The sequence below is a fragment of the Parasteatoda tepidariorum genome, chromosome 4, assembly GCF_982258835.1.
Source record: "Parasteatoda tepidariorum strain Cologne lab strain chromosome 4, Ptep-v5.0, whole genome shotgun sequence".
Classification (NCBI taxonomy): Eukaryota; Metazoa; Arthropoda; class Arachnida; order Araneae; family Theridiidae; genus Parasteatoda; species Parasteatoda tepidariorum.
Genome location: NC_141758.1, coordinates 1,870,404 through 1,889,536, shown reverse-complemented (window position 1 = coordinate 1,889,536; position 19,133 = coordinate 1,870,404). Strand labels below are relative to the sequence as shown.

General features: G+C 31.1%; 2 protein-coding genes across 3 annotated transcripts in view; both read right to left on the bottom strand.

Moving 5' to 3' along the window:
• Positions 1–12,457, bottom strand: part of LOC107445650 (nuclear receptor coactivator 7) — a 92,954-nt gene extending 80,497 nt beyond the window's left edge. For both annotated transcript variants that reach the window (XM_016060093.4, XM_021147930.4), the window contains exon 1: positions 12,314–12,457. In XM_016060093.4, the coding sequence (XP_015915579.1) occupies positions 12,314–12,375 (62 nt within the window). In that variant the 5' untranslated portion in view covers positions 12,376–12,457. The remainder of the gene's footprint in view (positions 1–12,313) is intronic.
• Positions 12,458–17,637: 5,180 nt separating this feature from the next.
• SdhA (succinate dehydrogenase, subunit A (flavoprotein)) overlaps positions 17,638–19,133 on the bottom strand; it is a 43,791-nt gene continuing 42,295 nt past the window's right edge. Inside the window, exon 16 of the mRNA XM_016060089.4 lies at positions 17,638–17,826. Coding sequence (XP_015915575.1) covers positions 17,740–17,826 — 87 coding nt within the window. The 3' untranslated portion in view covers positions 17,638–17,739. The remainder of the gene's footprint in view (positions 17,827–19,133) is intronic.

The window sequence follows — 19,133 nt, the reverse complement described above, 5'->3', positions numbered from 1 at the left end:
TATAGAATATTCTTCTTCTTTATAGAATAGTATATATTTCTGTATCTATATAATTCCGAAAACAACAATAAAGAATGATCAAATTACTTGAAATAGTATATTTTCTGCTGATTATTAATAAATTTTTATCGTTTCCCTGTTAAGTATTTTTTAGTTTTGAAAGAATAATTTCAATTAGAATTCAGCTATTCTGTTTTTAAGCTGCATATTCAAATTCATATCGAGATCTTACACTTATAAAATTCTGATGTGTGGTATATGTTATCTAAAAGTAATGAAGAGATAATCTATGCATATTTTATTCGAAAATAAAATTTTCAAACGAAGAACATTTCATTTGGAATTCTGCGGATTTATAAAATAGGTGAGTGATATGATTTTTATAATAAAAAATTTGCTTGTAAATAATTCCTTTTTTTATTTGATGATCGTTCTCTACAGAATGCTTTTTTACGTCTGATTAAGAATTATAAGAATAAAAAAAGAAGATACAATATGAAAGTTTTTATTTCAATCTGAAGAATTTTTATAATCGCTTTTTATAATAAGAATTCTTTATTTGACGTTTTTTAGTTTATTGTTTTTTGATAAAAATTGCTGTCAAAATACTTTTTTTGAAAAATTAAATGGTATAAAATTATGTGCTTGCATATACTTCTTGCATATTCTAATGTTTGAAGTAATATGATTCAGAAAAGTACGGAATAAAAATTCGGTACTTACGTATTAACGCCACCGCAGCTACAGATTTGGTGGTTTTTAAGTGCCGCCAATCTACACTTAAAATTTTTGCGACATATCATAAAATAAAACACTTTATTTAAAATCAAAGTAGTCAATCGGATTTCGGTGGAAAATGGGCCGATAAAGAGTTTAGCGCAGATTCAAAACAATCTCTGTTTTCTTTCACCTTGTCGCCATATGAACGTATATAAATAAATAAGATTCCAAATGAAATAACGTTTCCAAAACGTACCCTAACTAAGATAAAGTTTCATGCCGTGGAAATTGATAAATTTTCGTTTTTTCGGTAAAATATTTCGCTTCTGAAAAAATAAAATTGCATCTTGCTTTGTTTCTGGCGAATCCCAAAGACGCATTTTCGTAGCACTAAAAAATGGCGTCAAAAAAGATTTTTTTTCTTTCTTCCCCGTAAGCATTCTTTATTTTACGTTTTTCAGTTTCTAAATAATGATTTTTATTGAAACTTAAAATTTTTGATATAAATTGTTGTCAAAAAACTTTGTTTACAAAACTAAATTATATAAAATTATGAGGCTTTATGTCCCACTTTTTGTGCATTTTAATTTTTGAAGTAATATGATTCTTAAAACTATGGAATGTGAAGTTTAAATGGGCCTTTCATGTTATATCATTAAATTTAGTAAAACTATTTCTCAGGCATAAGGTTTTGACTCTAATAGGAATATACATATTTTTTGCCTAAAAGAGAATATCAAAAATTTTCCTTTTTTAAATTTAATAAATCGCTATAAAGAATGAACGTTACAATGCTACACGCTACATTAAAGAAGTCTCAAGAGTAACTGAATTTACAATTGGTTGATAAAATAATAAGTTTGTTTGATTTTTGTTTAAAATTATGGCAGCGAAATTGCACTAGATCCATGAAAAACTAGATATTCTTTCGTTACTTTAAAATTATAAAATATATTTTTTTCAGTTATTAATTTATGTTGGGAGAAGTTTAACTTCTATGATATCTTCGTCCATTGTAAATGCTTGTTTGTATTTTGTGACCGAAATTAAGATGATATTTCACTACGATAGCGGTTTTATGTTTGAATTTTTTTTCTAGTTTTTTAAAAAATCTTTTCTTTTTATTCACGTAAGTTTGATACTTTTTCATGGGCATATGCGCATTTCACCACAGCTGGCATATGGGCAGTTGTGGCATAGGCAAATCTTCTGTGTGGAAGCATATAACATAAAAGTGGGAAATCTCTCGATTAATGCCTGTTTAGGCAGATAGGGTGCGATTGTTCTTGTTTTCCAGTGGCGCCATCTATGGCCAAGAATTCAACTTCAGCCACACTATACGTCACACCCGATTATAGGGCGGGCCCATTCATACATCCATTCATTCATAGATCATAATTTTGATCTGAATCAGAGAACGATCGATCTCCAATCCAGTACCCCCAGAGGTATTGATCTGTTATGGGAACATGGAGGACTTTAGCGACTCGACAGATTTAACATGCATCAGTCACTTTACAACACGGGGAGTCTTCGGCCGGCGGGGTTCGAACCCACGAACTCTCGGACATGGGCCCCGCTCCCTACCGACCAAGCTATCCCGGCCCGATTAATCCAAATTATAACTTAAATTAAAATTAAAAACGCTGTTTCTTTATTATTCGAAACTCCACGCGACGATTTCTGTAAGTTTTTATCTTCTTACATTTCGCATCTTCCCACCACAACTATATGATTGCAATCGTCTGTACTTCGTCACAATTATTATGTTTTGCCGCTTTCAAGTATGAAGTACTCTGTCGGTATTTTCGCCTTGCGTCATAGATAAACTTTAATCACTTGAACAACTATTTTCAGCTTTAGTAAAACAACTTGTTGCTTTGTGACTTATTTTATTGCTTTTTCGACATGTTATAACTTATTTTGGTAACGGGCAGTCCTTAAGAATACGTCCAAAAATTTTGTAATTGACGTAATTTGGTTCACCTCTTTCATTATGCGTGATAGGGTACCATTTTTTTTTCGTTATTCGCAGTCATTGGATCATCTTTAAAGGAGTTCCGTTTGTCGAGAAACCCTTCTTTACGCAGTTATTTATTCTTGAAAGTTGATCTCAAGGTATCATAATCATCCAGTTTTTCTACTAAATAATCTGGATTCATCAACCTAGAACAATCATCATTGTTGTTGTTGTTGTTGTCGTGTCTATGCACACAGTGCTAGTGCAAAGATTAGAGTCCCTCAAAAGTCTTGATAACAATATTTGCAAGTTCTGGAGCCCGATGGCCATGGAGAATTTCGATGGGGGGGGGTGCTCCAAGTTGAAAGAGGGGGCCGATAATGGCCTGGCAGTCAATAACATGGTCTGGAGTTAGTTGCAAATGAGGACAGTACTTGCAGATGGGATATGATTTTATATTGGTGCGTGAGATCTTCATACCTTTGAAATGTCCAGCACGTAACCTAGCTATTGTAGAGGAAAGGTTTCTTGGGCAGTTTAGATCGGGGATTGTGGCCTTGCTAAAAAGCTGGTTGTATATCCTTCGCCTGGTGACAGCATTCGCATCTGCACAGGTTGATCGAGGTTGATCTTCCTTCGTCGCGTGCTTCTTTTGCAGGGGCATCTGCTCATTCGGTACCCTCGATTCCAACATGAGTTGGGATCCAATGGAGAGTGCAACGGATATTTAGTAAATGGAGAAGGGTATTAATTTCTTGCGTTATTGATGTTTTACCGTTATGTATGGCTTCGAGTGCTAATTTTGGGTCTGATAAAATCACAATTTCTTTTATTGGATCTTTTAGAGAATGGGAGCGACAATGGGAAAGAGCAACTTTCATAGCAATTAATTCTCTAGTGAAGTTTGAAGCAATTTGGCCAGTGGGTATTTTGAGTTTGACGTTATTTCCTGAGGGGTAAGTGATGGAGATAAGAGCACCACCTCTATTACAGTCAATATCAGAGGAACCATCTGTGTAGACTATTACGCTGTTTTCCCTGGAAAGTGAATGAACAGTGTCTTCACCCTTTTGTAGTATTACTCGGGTTGATTCATTCTTTGAGAATGGCTCTAGTAGGCTAGTATTGATTTTAGTATCTGCATTAACAATCATCATTAAAATGGTCTTTTACTTCTTGCGACACCATTTGTTTTATCTGATCCGTAGCAACTTTTCAAAACTATTTCCTTTAACTCCATTTATGCATTCGTTACAAAAAAAAATAATAATGATTTTAAAAAAAAGAAGAAAAAAACTTCTTTAGCTTGTAGACAAAAATTTTTCATGCACATCCAACATTCTTATAATACATGAAAAACTTTTGGCGAATTCATTTTTTTTCCAGATGCTAATTTATACCGTTTTTTAATAAAATCTGTTTAATTTCTTCCTAATCAAATGCAATTTTTTCTGGCGATTCACTGAGCAACCTTTCATCAGTGTATTCAAGTAGCGCTCTTAGTTCTTTATATAATCCAACTAAACGTTCAGTTTTTATCTTCAACGTCCCGCAGTGGACTGATCGTTAAGACGCGGTTCCCAGCAGATCACCGAAGTCAAGCATCACTGACTGCGGTCAGTGTGCGGGTGGGAGACCACTTGGATCAGTCTGCGTAGGGACCGAGGGTGTGCGGTATGGGTCCTCGTTAAACTGTTCTACCATAAAGTGCTCGACTTCGCGTGCAGGTCGTCGGGCTACCGAAGCGGGGGTTCCATTCCCTCTGCAGAGGATCAAAATTGTGATGGCATGTCTTCGGATCATCCTCAGGGATGTTTCCCAGACCGTCGCCAATAGCCCATTGTGCAGCTCTAGTGCGACGTAAATGAACAAATCAAATCAAATAAAATTTTACCTTCAACCTTATAATTTCTATCGTTACTTGAATAGTCATTTAGTCTCCCAAAATTGTTGCAGCCAATCGTAAATGCCTCCTATCTTTCACCAATGTGAAAGTATGTACTGTGAAACTTCTCAGGAGGGACCACTCTCTGTTCCACCATAAAATGGTCTGTAAGGGGGTTGGGTTGTTCTTAGGGGTATCTCAACTGACTTTATATTTGTTATCGAGGGTGCATGATTCTTCGCAAGCGATTTCAATTTTACTGAGTATCATTTTCTGGGTGTGGAAATGTTACTTGTGTTGGCGTTATGAAAACCGGATCGAAGAATAAAATGGAGCTTCCATAAAAGGCCCCCTAGTAACGTAATTACGTGTAAAAACAAATGTACCAATGATGAATGACCGTGCCGGGATAGCCTGGTCGGTAGGGCGCTGGGCCCATATCCAAGAGGTCGTGGGTTCGATCCTCGCCGGCCGAAGACTCCCCGTGTAGTAAATGGTGACTGATGCACGTTAAATCTGTCGAGTCTCAAAGTCCTCCACGTTCCCACAACAAATCAATACCTCTGGGGGTACTGATCCAAGAGTTTCCTTGTCTTCTGGATTGGTTCAAAATTACAAGGCTACGGAGTTGAACGTAAGTAGTCGTAAACCCATGAAATTGGGTCGGCTGTTCAACGACGGTTATAAAATAAAATAAAATGATGAATGACAGAACTATTTTAAATAAATAAACAATTATGCTTTTTCTTTTGGTTTGCATTTAATTTTATATTATAAAAATGAGTTTACTTTAAAAAATGATAGGTTTGTTTGTTTGAGAAAGTTAGTTTTTTCTAAAATAATTTTTTTTTTCAAATTTAACTTTTAAACTAAATCATGGATAGCATCGTCTGACTGTTGACATGAAGACCGTCAATCTATTCCAGAGACCGTCAAAGTGAGGTCTCTAAATAAGAGCCACTCACAAATATTTTGAATACATTTCAATCGACTTATTTATTTATTTTCATAGTTTCTCTTGTTTTCGTATTTTACCTTTGCCGCATTTGCTGCTGAGGTTTGCCCGGTCGTTGGGAGCAAATTTAGAAAGTCTCTCTTAAAAGGTTTCCTTCAAGACAAAGTCTATGGAAAAATTCCGTGCCTCCCAAAAGTGGTCGTAAATAGAGGTGGTCTTTCCTGGAGGTTTCACTGAATTGTTATCCTTACCATTCATTATTCGTCACTTTCGTACGTAACAATCTTGATGAAAATGACACACTATTTTATAAAATATTAGTAAATAGACGTAGCATTTTCTCATGTTAAATCAGATTTCATGTTAAATCAGAAATATTGAAATTTAAAGATGGAAAATTGGTTATTTATTATTTACATTAACTATTCACATAATTTTTATAACTTCGAAATCAGATATTTAAAAGATAGACGTATATAAATTTATTATGAATCTTTACCACAGTTCTGACTAACAAGACCTTTTTTTTAAAACTTATGTATAATTCGACCAACAAACTTATTATTATGAGTCTGAAGAGGATCAGCTCATCTTTAGTTCACTTCAATTCACACATTTTATTGGGGCTTCTAACTTTTGGTGCCCAGTTTTGCTCCTGCGAATTGCTTAGAAAATTTGTAGTGAAAGCTATGATATTGTGGAAGAACAGTTGGGTGATCGCCCTTCTGCATTATTTGAGTTTAAACTGAGTTTTAAATTTCTTACACAAAATTAAGAATAAAGAATAATTATTGTCTTAATAATAAAGAAACAAATAATCATTACGAAAGAAATTTTACGCATTTAATTAATGCGGGAACATTTTAGAATCCTATGTAAATATAATCGCCAATATCTTTATATAGGTCAGTGGCATTTTATCTTAAAAAAATTAGTGTAAGATATACCTTGCAAATCTATACCAGGCAAATGGCACTTCATCTTTAAAAAAAATAGTGTACGTTATGCGGATGGGCAAATCAAAACATCAGTATATGGTATTATCATCAACAAAAAAAATCCTCAATAAAAAAAACATCCGTGTATGGTATACCGGGGAAATGTATTGGGCAGTGGCACATAGCCTTAAAAAACATCCATGTAGGATATACCGAGCAACTGTATACCCGGCAATGGCAGTTATCCTTTAGAAACAATCAGTGTCTTAGGGATATATAACTGTCGGTATATACCAAAACGGATATATAACTGTCCGTATCCAAATAAAAAAATAATAATAAATATTACGAGTGATGAAGACTACACTAGTAATATGCATCCTATAAAATTATTAATTAAATCGGATAAAAAAAAATTATAATATGAGATTTATAATTAACTAACGAAACTCGTGTGATTTAAAAGGGGAAATTATATCATTTTCAAACTCATTTCAATTTAAGTTGAATGAGTTTGGGGGCAGATGCCCCTTCTATCTAGACCACTAATCCATACAATTTTGAAGTAAGAGGAGGAAAGAAAAAAAAAAAGAATCAAATATTGCGAAACTTTCACCATTGTTACTCGTTATGAAAATGTTGAGTGGTTGTGCCGTTCATTTCACCTCCAGTACGGAGTGTCAACTCTCGCACCACAGAACGTCGAATGCACAATGCCTCATAAAAAAGACCCTTTCGAGACAGTTTTATGTCTCCTCCTTTGTTTTAGAGAAAAAATGTTCTATTTCATTTCCCTGCCTTGAAAATAGAACATTGGAATGCTTTTACTGACGACATCCAAATTCATTTGATATTCAAAATTTTTGTTTAGATATTTTTGGTGCTGACTTATTTGTTGTTTTAAGCTAATTCAGTTTGCGGAGGTGTGTGTTCCGCATGCGTATTTAAGAAACGAATTTGTAAACACCAAAGTTTGTTTGGAAGATATTTTCTTACAATCAGTCACATAAATTTCGTCTGAGAAGAAACATCTGAAGGTTAAATAAAATAAAATAATCTTATGGTTATTATTACATCATTCCATAAGATTTATCGAAAAAAAAAAATAATAATTTTACAAAAGTACAATTATTTTGTGTAGCGATTTTTTTTAACTCCGTGTATATTTTTAAAAACTTATTTGGACTCTAAAAATATCTCAACATTTTTACAAGCCCCGCCGGGCACGCTAGTCTTCGAAATACACCCCAAAACATCTTTTTCGCATGCTTATTGCACAATTGAAGCTAATGTTAGGACCTATGCTTTTACGTTGCAATTTTAACTTCCATATTTTATACTTATTATTCTTTATGGAAAGTAATTGTATTTTAATACAAAGTAATTGTATTAAACAATTACAAAATAGTTACAAAGTAATTGTATTTCTTAAGCAACAATTACATTAATTACAAAGTAATTGAATTTTTTATGGAAAGTAATTGTATTTTAATACAAAGTAGTTATGTTAAACAATTTCAAAATAGTTACAAAGTAATTGTATTTGTTACGCAACAACTACATTAATTATAAAGTAATTGTATTTCTTATGCAACAATTACATTAATTATTAAGTATAATTGTATTTTAATACGAAGTAACTGTATTAAACAATTACAAAGTAATTGTATTTGTTATGCTACAATTACCTTAATTACTAAGTAATTATATTTTTTGAGCAAAGTAATTGTATTTAAAAACTAAGAGGCTCCGCTCACGAATCCCTGTAATCGTTTCTCATTCATCTTCGTCTTTTTCCTCCAATTTTAATATTTTCCCCAAAACATTTTGATAAAAAAAAATGTATAATTATTGTAGTTTTATGCAAGAACTATTTGTTAGTTCGTTAATCGTAACGAAATGAACGAGTTGAAAAATAATGAAATTAATCTCTCCCCCCTCTCTTTTTTCAATTTTCGTTACTTTTGAAATCAACTCAAGCGCGTGCTTTAAAATAAAGAACACAAAAGAAAAAAATTTTCAGCAACGATGGATAAGTAGAAAATATTTGTAAAAATATGAGAAAGAATTCAAGAAAAAAGAAACATTTTGATGATAGCTTTCGCAATTTTAAGTTCTTTTTTTCAAGTGGTTTGAAAAAAATCTTGGGGTTTCAGTATATTTTCAGCAATGTCAAATGTTTCAAAATGTCAAATTTCATTGCATTTAAGCGGGAATTAGGTTGGCTTGCCTTCTATTTTTTTACTAAAAGTTTAACTGTTATTCATTCTCGAACAAATAATCGTTTGCTAAGTTGTTTCATTTCGTCGCATCTCTTCTTTATTTTTCTACATCACGTCGTTAGCTTTTAAGCCTTAAGCACATAACGTTAAAAAAGGGGAGAAGAAATTTGCGGGAAAAAAAACACTTAAAAAAAATTTTAAAATAATTTTGATTTCGAAAAAAAAAAAGAACTCGTGTTAAGCTCATAAACAAATATGACCCTCTCAGTATATCATATTTAAATTCTGTAGTTACCTATCCACAGTCTTTAGAGGGGCGCACAGGGTATTTTCCATTAAAAGCTTAGCAGTTCTCGAATTAATAATTATCGAATGTTTAATATTTTTATTCCTTGTACATTTTTCTAAACACATTTGTAATTTCACATTTCTAAATCTTATAAGTTTTTGAGGAGGAAAACAAAAAATAACACTAAGTTGAACATTCATGAGAATGGGGCTTACGATTTCGTAATAAAGAGAAGGGAAAAAAAATACACATCATTAGGAGAATTAAATACGTTTACATAATTAAATTCAGTACCCTTCATTAGTCTCATCAAATTTAATCGTATCCCTTTGCTATCTTTCATACACCGGTATCTTGTCGATTTTTGTCAAAATTTGAAGGAACGTTAATCCTTTGACGCAGAATTTTTATTAAACATGTTTTTCATACTTTTTACATTATTTTGTATTAACTTAGATCCAAATAAGCGAAAAATACTATATTTAGCATTTTAATAATTTATGGTTATGAAATATAGCATGAAACACCTGTGTCTTTCTCGGCGTTATAGGTAAAATCTTCCAAGTAATTTTTCAAATTTGCACTTATTTGCAATAATTTCGATGTAAGAGAAGCAACTATTTATCACTAAAATTTCTTTAATTTACAAAATCAATTATTGATAAATATTTGAATGTAAATAAAAAAAATTTTGTTTGTTCTAACAAGATTTTTTTTTTTTTTTGACTTTATATTTTAGTACAAATATAATTCCAATAATATCTAACAAATTTTTTTAATAACTATTAGACTGCATTTTATAATTAAAAAAATATCAAAATATATTTTTACTAGTAATTAGAGCGTCAAAAAAAAAATCGGACGCGTCATCATTTGGGACACCGGTTTCTCTTTTATAATTTTTTTTGACGCTCTAATGATGACCCGTCCGAATCGGCCCTAGACTCTCTTCTGGGTTGCCTTCTGGATTGATGACCTGTCCGAATCGGTCATCAGTTCGATAGTTGGCCGATACGAATTCAGCACCCGGCAAGCGAGTTAGTTCCATCGAAAATTCCTCCCAATACTTGATCGTTCTTGCCTTCTGGATTGGGTTCGAAATGACAAGGCTACGGAGTAGAACAGTAGTAGTTGTAAACCCAAGGTTGGGTCGGCTGTTCAACTACGGCTATAAAATAAAATAATCCTATTGATTTTTTTTAAAACTGATTTTGCTTCAAATAATTTTTTATTGATTAGTAAGGAGGCTGACTAAAAAATATTCTGCCCACCGACGAATTTCTTTTCTCTGTCAAAGCTGCGTTAAAAAACAACAGTCGGCCGGCCTATTAATGGGTAAATTAATATATTTTTTCGGTCAGGCATTTTGTTCCATATATCTGTCTATCTATATACAGTGAATTCGCGATAACTCGAATCTGATAGGACTGACGAAAAACTTCGACATATCGGAAGTTCGACTTACCGTTAGTTTCGGTTTTGGATTTTCAAAATATTGTCGGATTATTTAATTAATGCTTATTAATCATTTTTCTGACAAGCCATTTACGATAATACTGTTTGAAGCACTTTATGATACTCTGGTCCATCGGCTGCAACTTTGCTGTTGTGTTTGGCGGGAGAAACTGCAAGTTTACTGCTTTCAAATTAGGTTGATCACTATGTGCTGTGCATTTATCCATAAAGAGTATCACTTTTCTTTTTTTAGCGAATAATTTCCGATCCAATTTTCTTACATAGTTTTCAAATAAAACTGATGTCATCCAAAACTTTTTGTTAGACTTGTAATCCAAAGGATACGTTTTTACATTCTTGAAACATCGGGGATTTCGCTTTTTTCCCCGATAACAAGTAAGCGCAATTTCTCTGTCCCAGACGCATTTCCTCCAACTAGGACAGTCAAACGTTCCTTGCTCATTTTACCCCCTGAGCAGTTTTCATCCTTAAACATCATAGTCTTATTTGGAAGACATTTAAAAAATAAACCCATTTCATCAATATTGAAAACATCATTTTAACTGTATCCTTGAAATAAATTTGGTAACGTTTCACTTAACCATTGTTCACATACTTCAAGAGGGACAGCTTTATCTTCTCCATGAAGAGTGCGAAAGACATTGTGTGTGTGTGTGTTGCAAAGGAAGGGGCAAGATATCAGCTCCTAGGTTTTTTTTCTTGCTTTAAAAGATCCAAAAAAATTCGAGTTAAAGGGAGTAAAATTCGAGTAATCGAGAATAATTAATATGAAATTGAAGATAAAAGGGTCGGGACCTCATAAAAAATCGAGTTATAGTAATATTCGAGTTATCGTACTTCGAGTTATAGCGAATTGACTGTATATATTTCGAAAAGCAAGCTGGCCGATTGAAAAAATATTTTACGGCGAATATCTTTTTGCTTTCGTTTCGCAAAAAGTTGTACAACTATTTGCCAACCAAATAGTTAATTTAACGGCACCCAACACAATATTTTAGAAAAATAGCGATTGTTCAAGCCCGTTGTATTAACACAGTTCTTAATCATAACTTAATTTTCTAATATCGGATATGTTTTCAATCATGAAAGTAAGTCTTTTTCCTTCTTTCTGAGAATACTAAGCAATTTGGGATTTTATTTAAAAAGTTGAATGAAATGGAAAATACGTTACAACTAAAAAATCTATGTTTGAACAGATGAATATCTCGGACAAAATCGAACAAGGCAAGAAGTCATATATTGAAATGCTAGTAAGTGGTATAGTAGAACTCATTCAAAAGGGAAATTTGACCGAAAAACGAGAAATATGGCTAACTCTTTAAAAAGGAGAATCACGGCATTTGATTTTATAGTTAGCATTATGTTTATGAAAAATGTAATAGTTAAGTCAGAAACCTTAGAAACAGAGGATCTGAACTTTATGGATGCTGCTACAATGATAAAATCATAATTAACACCGTTCAAAAAATAAATGCTCCTTCTGAAAATATGATTGATCTAATTCGAAGTACTAAGTAGATATTCTAGTTATATTTAAAAATGAATTATAAAAAAATAATAATTAAATATAAAAGAAATACGTGACAATTAAAAATTTCAGAGGTTTTTCAAATTGACAATTAGTCGGACTTAAAAGGAATTTAAGTCGGGTCAGCCTTGCCCCCCCCCCCCAAAAAAAAGACATCTATCGTTCGCTATGGCCCTGATCCCCGTATAACTAATCAGTATCCATTTAAAAACCCTCTTCCATTCAATTTAAACTTTGCGAATAAATCAAAACTAACTATCTTTTCTTTTGAAAGTTTTATGCGATATAGAATTAATTTTAATGTCCCTTTCGAGCAATGATATTGGAAAAACAAATTTACCTGAAAGTCCTCATCTTTGTAAGTGAAATGGAGTTTTTGATTTTTGGATTCAATGAAAACATGTTAGCTATCCATCATCCTATTTGTTACAAGTAATGCGTGCGTCGTCTATACATGGAAGGCGATCATTTGTCGCAGCTAAAATATCAGACATATGTATAGATTTTTATGAGCGGACACTGTCAGGAAAATACCAATAAAAATAATCTTATCTAAAACAAACGTAAATGTGTTTATTGCGTTCAATGCACACTCATAAAGGGAATGAAGAGGGGGGGGGGGGGTTGTTTCATTGGTAATTAAAAACATATTGCAAGCTCGCTCATTTTGCTATTTCAAATTTAGTATCCCAGCGCTTTTATGTTTTATTTGCAAATATATATTTGGGAGCTTCATCAAGAAGCCCCGGTACCGCTCGCACTTCAGATCACTTTGAGCTATCTTCACAGATCGGAGCGATTTTAAAATTCAGCAATTTTTTAAAAAATACGACACACACTCTCCTATTTCTTAAATAAAAAAATAACTTGACTTTTTTAAAAAAGAGAATCGTTAACCCCTTAACGATCGATTAATCTTCAAGAAAACGGTCATAAAAGTGTCTATTTTTTTTTTATTCCTGAAAATTATACAAAAATATGTGTATGAACAATATATATATTCATTATTAATTTTTTTTAAGCTTAAAATTTTAAAAAATTAAATTTTCAGGAAAAGCCAACATTTAGGGTTACTATGACTTAATGTTGGTTTTCCAGCAAGCAAGGAAAATTTAAAAAATATGTGTTTTAAATAATAAAAAATAATTTTATCAAACTTATGTATAATATAAATAAAGATTAGTAATTTTTTCTTGTGTGATAAATTTCAAAGCATGAGATACAGAGGCCAACATCACAATCTGGACAGTAGTACCGAGTTTCCTTTTCCTTCCTACATCTCTTCTGTAACTATCTACAATTACCTTGAAAATATCCTGGTACTGCCATCTGGTGTGTAAAATGAGAAATAAAATGTTCTCCGGGCAAAGGAAATGAATTAGTTTTATTCTTATTGGTGCGTTACTACTGAACACTCCAGTCCGGAAATATCACGGGAGCGAGAAATAGAGGGCGAAACCTCACTCCGACATTTTCACGGGAGCGAGAAGGAAAGGGTTAAAGGCCGTTTGAGTGTAAATTAGTACTGATACTGGAGTACTTAGATAGTTAATCCTATCACGCACATTCAAAACTGGAAGAACTTAAAAAATTAGCTACTAACGTTTGCTTAGGTAGTTTGAAGTTTATATTTTTAACTCCGTTGTAATATATCATAAAAGGGGAGTTACAATATGTTGAAATAAAAAAAATAGACTAATAATGCAAGAATTAATTCCAGTTTGAGTTTTCTTGTACTAAAATTATTCAACACTGCTTACACCTCCTAGCATGATTTTTGGGAGTCATTTCCTATTTTGAAAAATTCTAATAATTTAGTTCATGATCTTTCTATCTCACTATTTGGAAGTTTATTTTAATTTAATCCAGTACTATAATTAGTACTTTCATCTAGTACTATTATTAATACTTTGGAGTTCCCCGTCAAATCCCCATTTTCTTATCTTCCCTTTGTTCTTCTGTCCCTATTGGTTAAACCACTTTACAAGTGTTTAGTCTCTTTACTTCATTCGACACTGAGGAAGGTTCTTGTTTATAGAACTAAAATTATAGTATGTTATAAACAGTTTAGCATATCCATCAAAGGATAGTAGGACAAAGTATACCCTATCCTTTGTTGGATATGCTAAATCATATTTCAAATTGTTATAATTTACACCTTGGCTACGTTTTATAATAATAATGATTCGACATAGGGTGATTATAAAATAACTGCCAACACATGACCCTCCGGAGCGTTTGAATGAATGGAATAAATTTTTATACATCGGTATTAAGATCTATGAGCTCAAGAATGAAATCAAAAACGATTGAAGGGTTACAGTTTCATTGTCAACATTTTGACATTTACAAAGGGTAATCCCTACCTTTTTTTGATCGAAACATAATTCTTGTATTAAAAAATTTTAAATAAGAGTTGGAACGATAATTTTATAACAAGAAATGGTGAAGCTAAGCTTTTATCAAGAGTATCATCACTTTTCGTGATCACTAACGAAAAGAGAATCATAAAAGCCTTTAAAAACAGGTTAAAAATTTACGAAACATAAAATTCTTTCTTTGTAATTTCTTCTCTGACATCATATAGGGATGACACTTTTACCTTAATTAAAACCCATAATATCCTTGAGAGCATACAAAGTTTTATTTCATTCACTCAAACAGTATATGCTCTCCAGAGGGTCATAAGGAGTCAAATTTATTTTATTAACACCCTGTAATCAGTTTGTCACATTTGTTGTGACTTCTCAGAGATGCAACAGAGTTCAAATCCGGTGCCTTTTAAAAAATATTATACGTATTTCCTAAAATGCACAATAGGAGCATCATTTGTAGAATGGAATCATCTTGGCTGTATAGTAAAAAGTTGCCTGATATACAACGAAAAATTTGCAAAAAGCTATCACAATTTTAATAATCATGCACTTATGCATATTTAAAATCATCGTTAATTCAAAATATAAAGTCATTACAAAATACTTATATTTTCACTATAATATCAGATGAACCAAAAATAAAGACAACTTAACTGATACAGTTCAAGCACATAATATGGCTGGAAAAATGCTTTGAGTTCGACGGATTTGGTTGGTTATATTATATATCTATGGTTACATACATATATATGGGTCAGCAGTCATATGGGAGTTATGGTCTTAAAAGTTTAATCAGGAGAGCTATCAAAAGTTTAGAATCCTTAATTTTAAGTTTTCGCATATTTCGAAATACCTCAAGAACTAGTTAAGCGAAATTTTTGCACCTAGTTATAAAATTCATTTATCCATGCTTTCTATAGACAAACTAAACATTTCATGTTTATTTTTTTGGTTTCGGGTGAGAAAATGTCTTCTTCAGGGGGATAAAATATATGATTATTAAAACTTTGTTTTTCAAACTGACAGAGAATGAAGTCATGTAAACAGTTTAGCCCATATTCAAGTTTTTCTTGTTAAAGGAAAAGTATGATTTTTATGTTCTATAATTTTCACTTTTGTATCCTTGTGGATAAGGTCAAAGAGCAGTATTTTTTGATTAAATTTTTAAACTGTAAATTACGAGATGACCTCACTAATAACAAACCTGTCCAAGAGTTCATGTTGATTTTTTTTAAAATTGCTATCTACATACATATATATCTTAAAACTTTTGGATTTTTCAAAGAATTCGAAATATATTTTCTTATAAACAAACATTCAACATGCTTCAAAAACTCAACCTTACATTGGCATGCATTAGTCTTTGATCAGTATAGAGTGAAATTGGGGAATTTTGCTACTTGTCAGTGGTAGCATTTTTAACAGAGAATACTGTTAAAAACTTTGAGGCCAGCGGTGACCAGTAATTTTGTCCTATACTGCTCAGTATATTTTTTATGCTTTTGGGTGTTAACTTTTATAACTTTAACCCACTGACGATTCTGCATGTAAAAATTCATATTTTTACCAGAAGTCTTCTCCGCATAGCAAAACCGGTTTCTCCATGTTATTAGATGGGGAAATAGTGTTTTGGAGAGCAACATTCTCCTAATTTTGCCCATTTGCTAAACCGCCAGTGGGTTAAAAAAATACATATATCTTTTAGATAATGCAGACAAAAACTATGCTTTATGAAAAGCCCCAGGCTGCTGTAAAAGATATAATATGCAAATAATTTATTGTTTTTTACTGTAATTAAGTAATTATTACATCAATTAAAATAACATCTGACAAGCCGGAATTTTTTGATCGCCACTGTATATCGATGAAATGGGATGATCTGCTTCTTTTTAAATAACATTGCTAAATGAGTGAAGTTCACCCAAACAACTTTTTTTTCCCCATTCATCTTGAACTCTACTTTGTAATAGTTTATACAAAAATAATAATAAAAATTTTATATGTGAAAATATTTAAACTAATTTTTTTATAGTGTGGTTGCAGAAAGAACATTTTGAAAAATATTCTTTATTAGAAACAAAAAACACTTTCGAGACTAATTTGGTTAAAATTTATTGAAGAAAAATAAAACATAGATTAAAAATAAGTAAAATGTTGATATAATTCAAAAACTGTTTGCAAGTAAGATGAAAGAATTTTTATGACTCTTCACTGGGTTATATATTTATAACTTATTATCTGCCTGGAAAAAAGAGGCCTTATGTAGCAATTAGCAAAAAGAGTATAGGTTGATCATGTCACTTCAAATAAATTTGCCAAAGTGACAATTAAGAACTATAAAAATTATGGGCTCATGCTCCCCTCTCTCCAAGAGGCAGAAAAGAAAGTTATTATTAAATATACCTTTTATGCACTCTCATACTAAAATTATTAAAACCAATAATTTTTCCAATTTATTTAAAGAACAAATAATTCTGAACATGTGTTAGAAAAACAAGAAATAAATGAGAGAACAAAGAATATTTTAAAGATGACGAAATATAAGAAGCTTTTCAGACATTATACATAACAGATATATTAAAGTTAAGTTTCTAAATACGATTGCAATGTATTCTACCTCGCTGGCTTGACACACTAAGATACAATTTTTTATTTCTTTTGTTTCTGACATGAAGATATTCATTTTGATTGTTAAACTCGTTGTATTAATAAAAAAGTATAATATCTTCAAACAAAGATATTTTAACTTTCAAAATATAACGTAACAGAAGCTCCATAACATAACCAAACGAAGAAGAAACAGTTTTACAAAATTGAATAGTTTCAAGTAAAGAATTCGCAATCTACCACATGACAAAATAACTAAATATTTGTATAGCAATAAAAAGAATAAATATCTCTCTTTTTTTTCACGTTAAGAACTGAACATCTTCAGAAACTATTCCAAAGACATGGAAAATTATTTCCATCAAGTTAATCTAAAACAAAAACTAAACTGAAATGAATCAAGCTTTTCCAATCTTAATTCAAACCTTAATAATTTATATACAAAAAACAATCCTATTTGCTAATATATTTTGTCAATTCAACTTTTCTCTTATTTCATCGTCACAGTTTGGTATTAGTAAGTGAATCCTTTTGCAATTTCATCAAAAGTGAATAGCAGCATGAAATATGTATCTTTCAGAAAATATTAAAATTACTTTAACCATGATGCATAAAAAAAGACCTCTTCACCAAATCAAACACAGGCAGAATTAAAAAAAAAAAAAATGCACAACAGGAAGAGTTTCAGATCCATACATTTTTAATAAATAAAAAATGCTAGATTATATCACATGGCGTGCTGATACAACACAACTAGGGAAATTAGTCTAAAAAAAAAGTTCTTCTAATAAGCCCTGATAGCCGGTGGGACTTGTTTACATTCTTTGGAATCCAAAGTTTCATCGATTACTGGTCTGTACTCGAGTTGAACCTACGAAGAAAACAAAGTGTTTAGTGAGGTATAAAATAGCAGCTATGTAGATATTTTTGTAATAGCATTTAACAATTCAACTATTTTATATTTAGTACATACGGAGTAAGCTAATAAAAATATAACAGTAAAAAGTCTACCTGGAGTAATTGGGACTTAGATTAGAAGTCCAGAAAATAGAATTTTTCTGAATAATGGATTTCATTGAGGTAAATGATCAAAACTTTATTTATTAAGAAATAAATGAACAAGAATAAACGTCAAATAATTTTAATACTATATCTTTTCTTACAGGTAAAATGACATTTAACAACTAAAAAATATGCGTGATAAAATATTTTTTTAAAAAATGAAATGCTTAATTTTTTTAAAAATTTTTGTGAAGAATTAGCAGCATTCTTACTAATATTCAAATAAAATATAATATTAAAAAAATAAACTTCATATTTTAAAAGCAAAATAATTTATTTAAGTAGGTACAGTTTCAAGGAGAATTATTAATGAAAATCTTTACAACTGAAATACAAAAACAAAGCCTGTCTATGGGTTTCTAGATATATATCTATACATGTATCTATATTATGTATATATCTATATTATATAGATATGTATTATAATAGTTAGTATATGTACTAATTTTAATATTAATCTCTTAAACGATGATTACAGAAACTATGCTGTAGTAAAAATAAAGGCCGCTGTGAAAGACAAATAATTTTAATTTTATTACTTTATAGCAGGGTTCGTGATTTTTTTGATTTTTTTTAAAAAAAATCAAAAGAATCAGATTTTTTTGATTTAAATCGGATTTTTTTGATTTAAATCAGATTTTTTTGATTTTTATTCAAATACACTGTAAGAACTTTAATTTATGATTAGTTAAAGTTATAAGTGTTTAATCAAATTAACTTAATATTAGAACTATGTTGTAACAATATTTTAGAAGCTCTAACTAAAATAATTTTTCATTATAATACATGGCTTTGAATGCATAGCAACTGTTTTGAAAGAAATGCATGATTAAAATTTAAAGACTAGATTAAATAAAGAATTTAAAGAATACTTCAGGGGTCTGTCTGGGTTTTTCTGAGAGGTACCTATTTTGTGAAAATTAAAAATTATATTAAAAAATCAGCACAAATATAGAAAAAATATGGATTTATCGTTTCTTACGAGACACAAAAATAAAATTTTAAGAAAAAGTATTTTGTGTGATTATTCTATCATTTTTCCTAAAGTTGAATTTGTAAAAGTACCGTTAAACGGTAGTAAATTTGGCTTGGACAGACCCCTGCACTTTAACTATT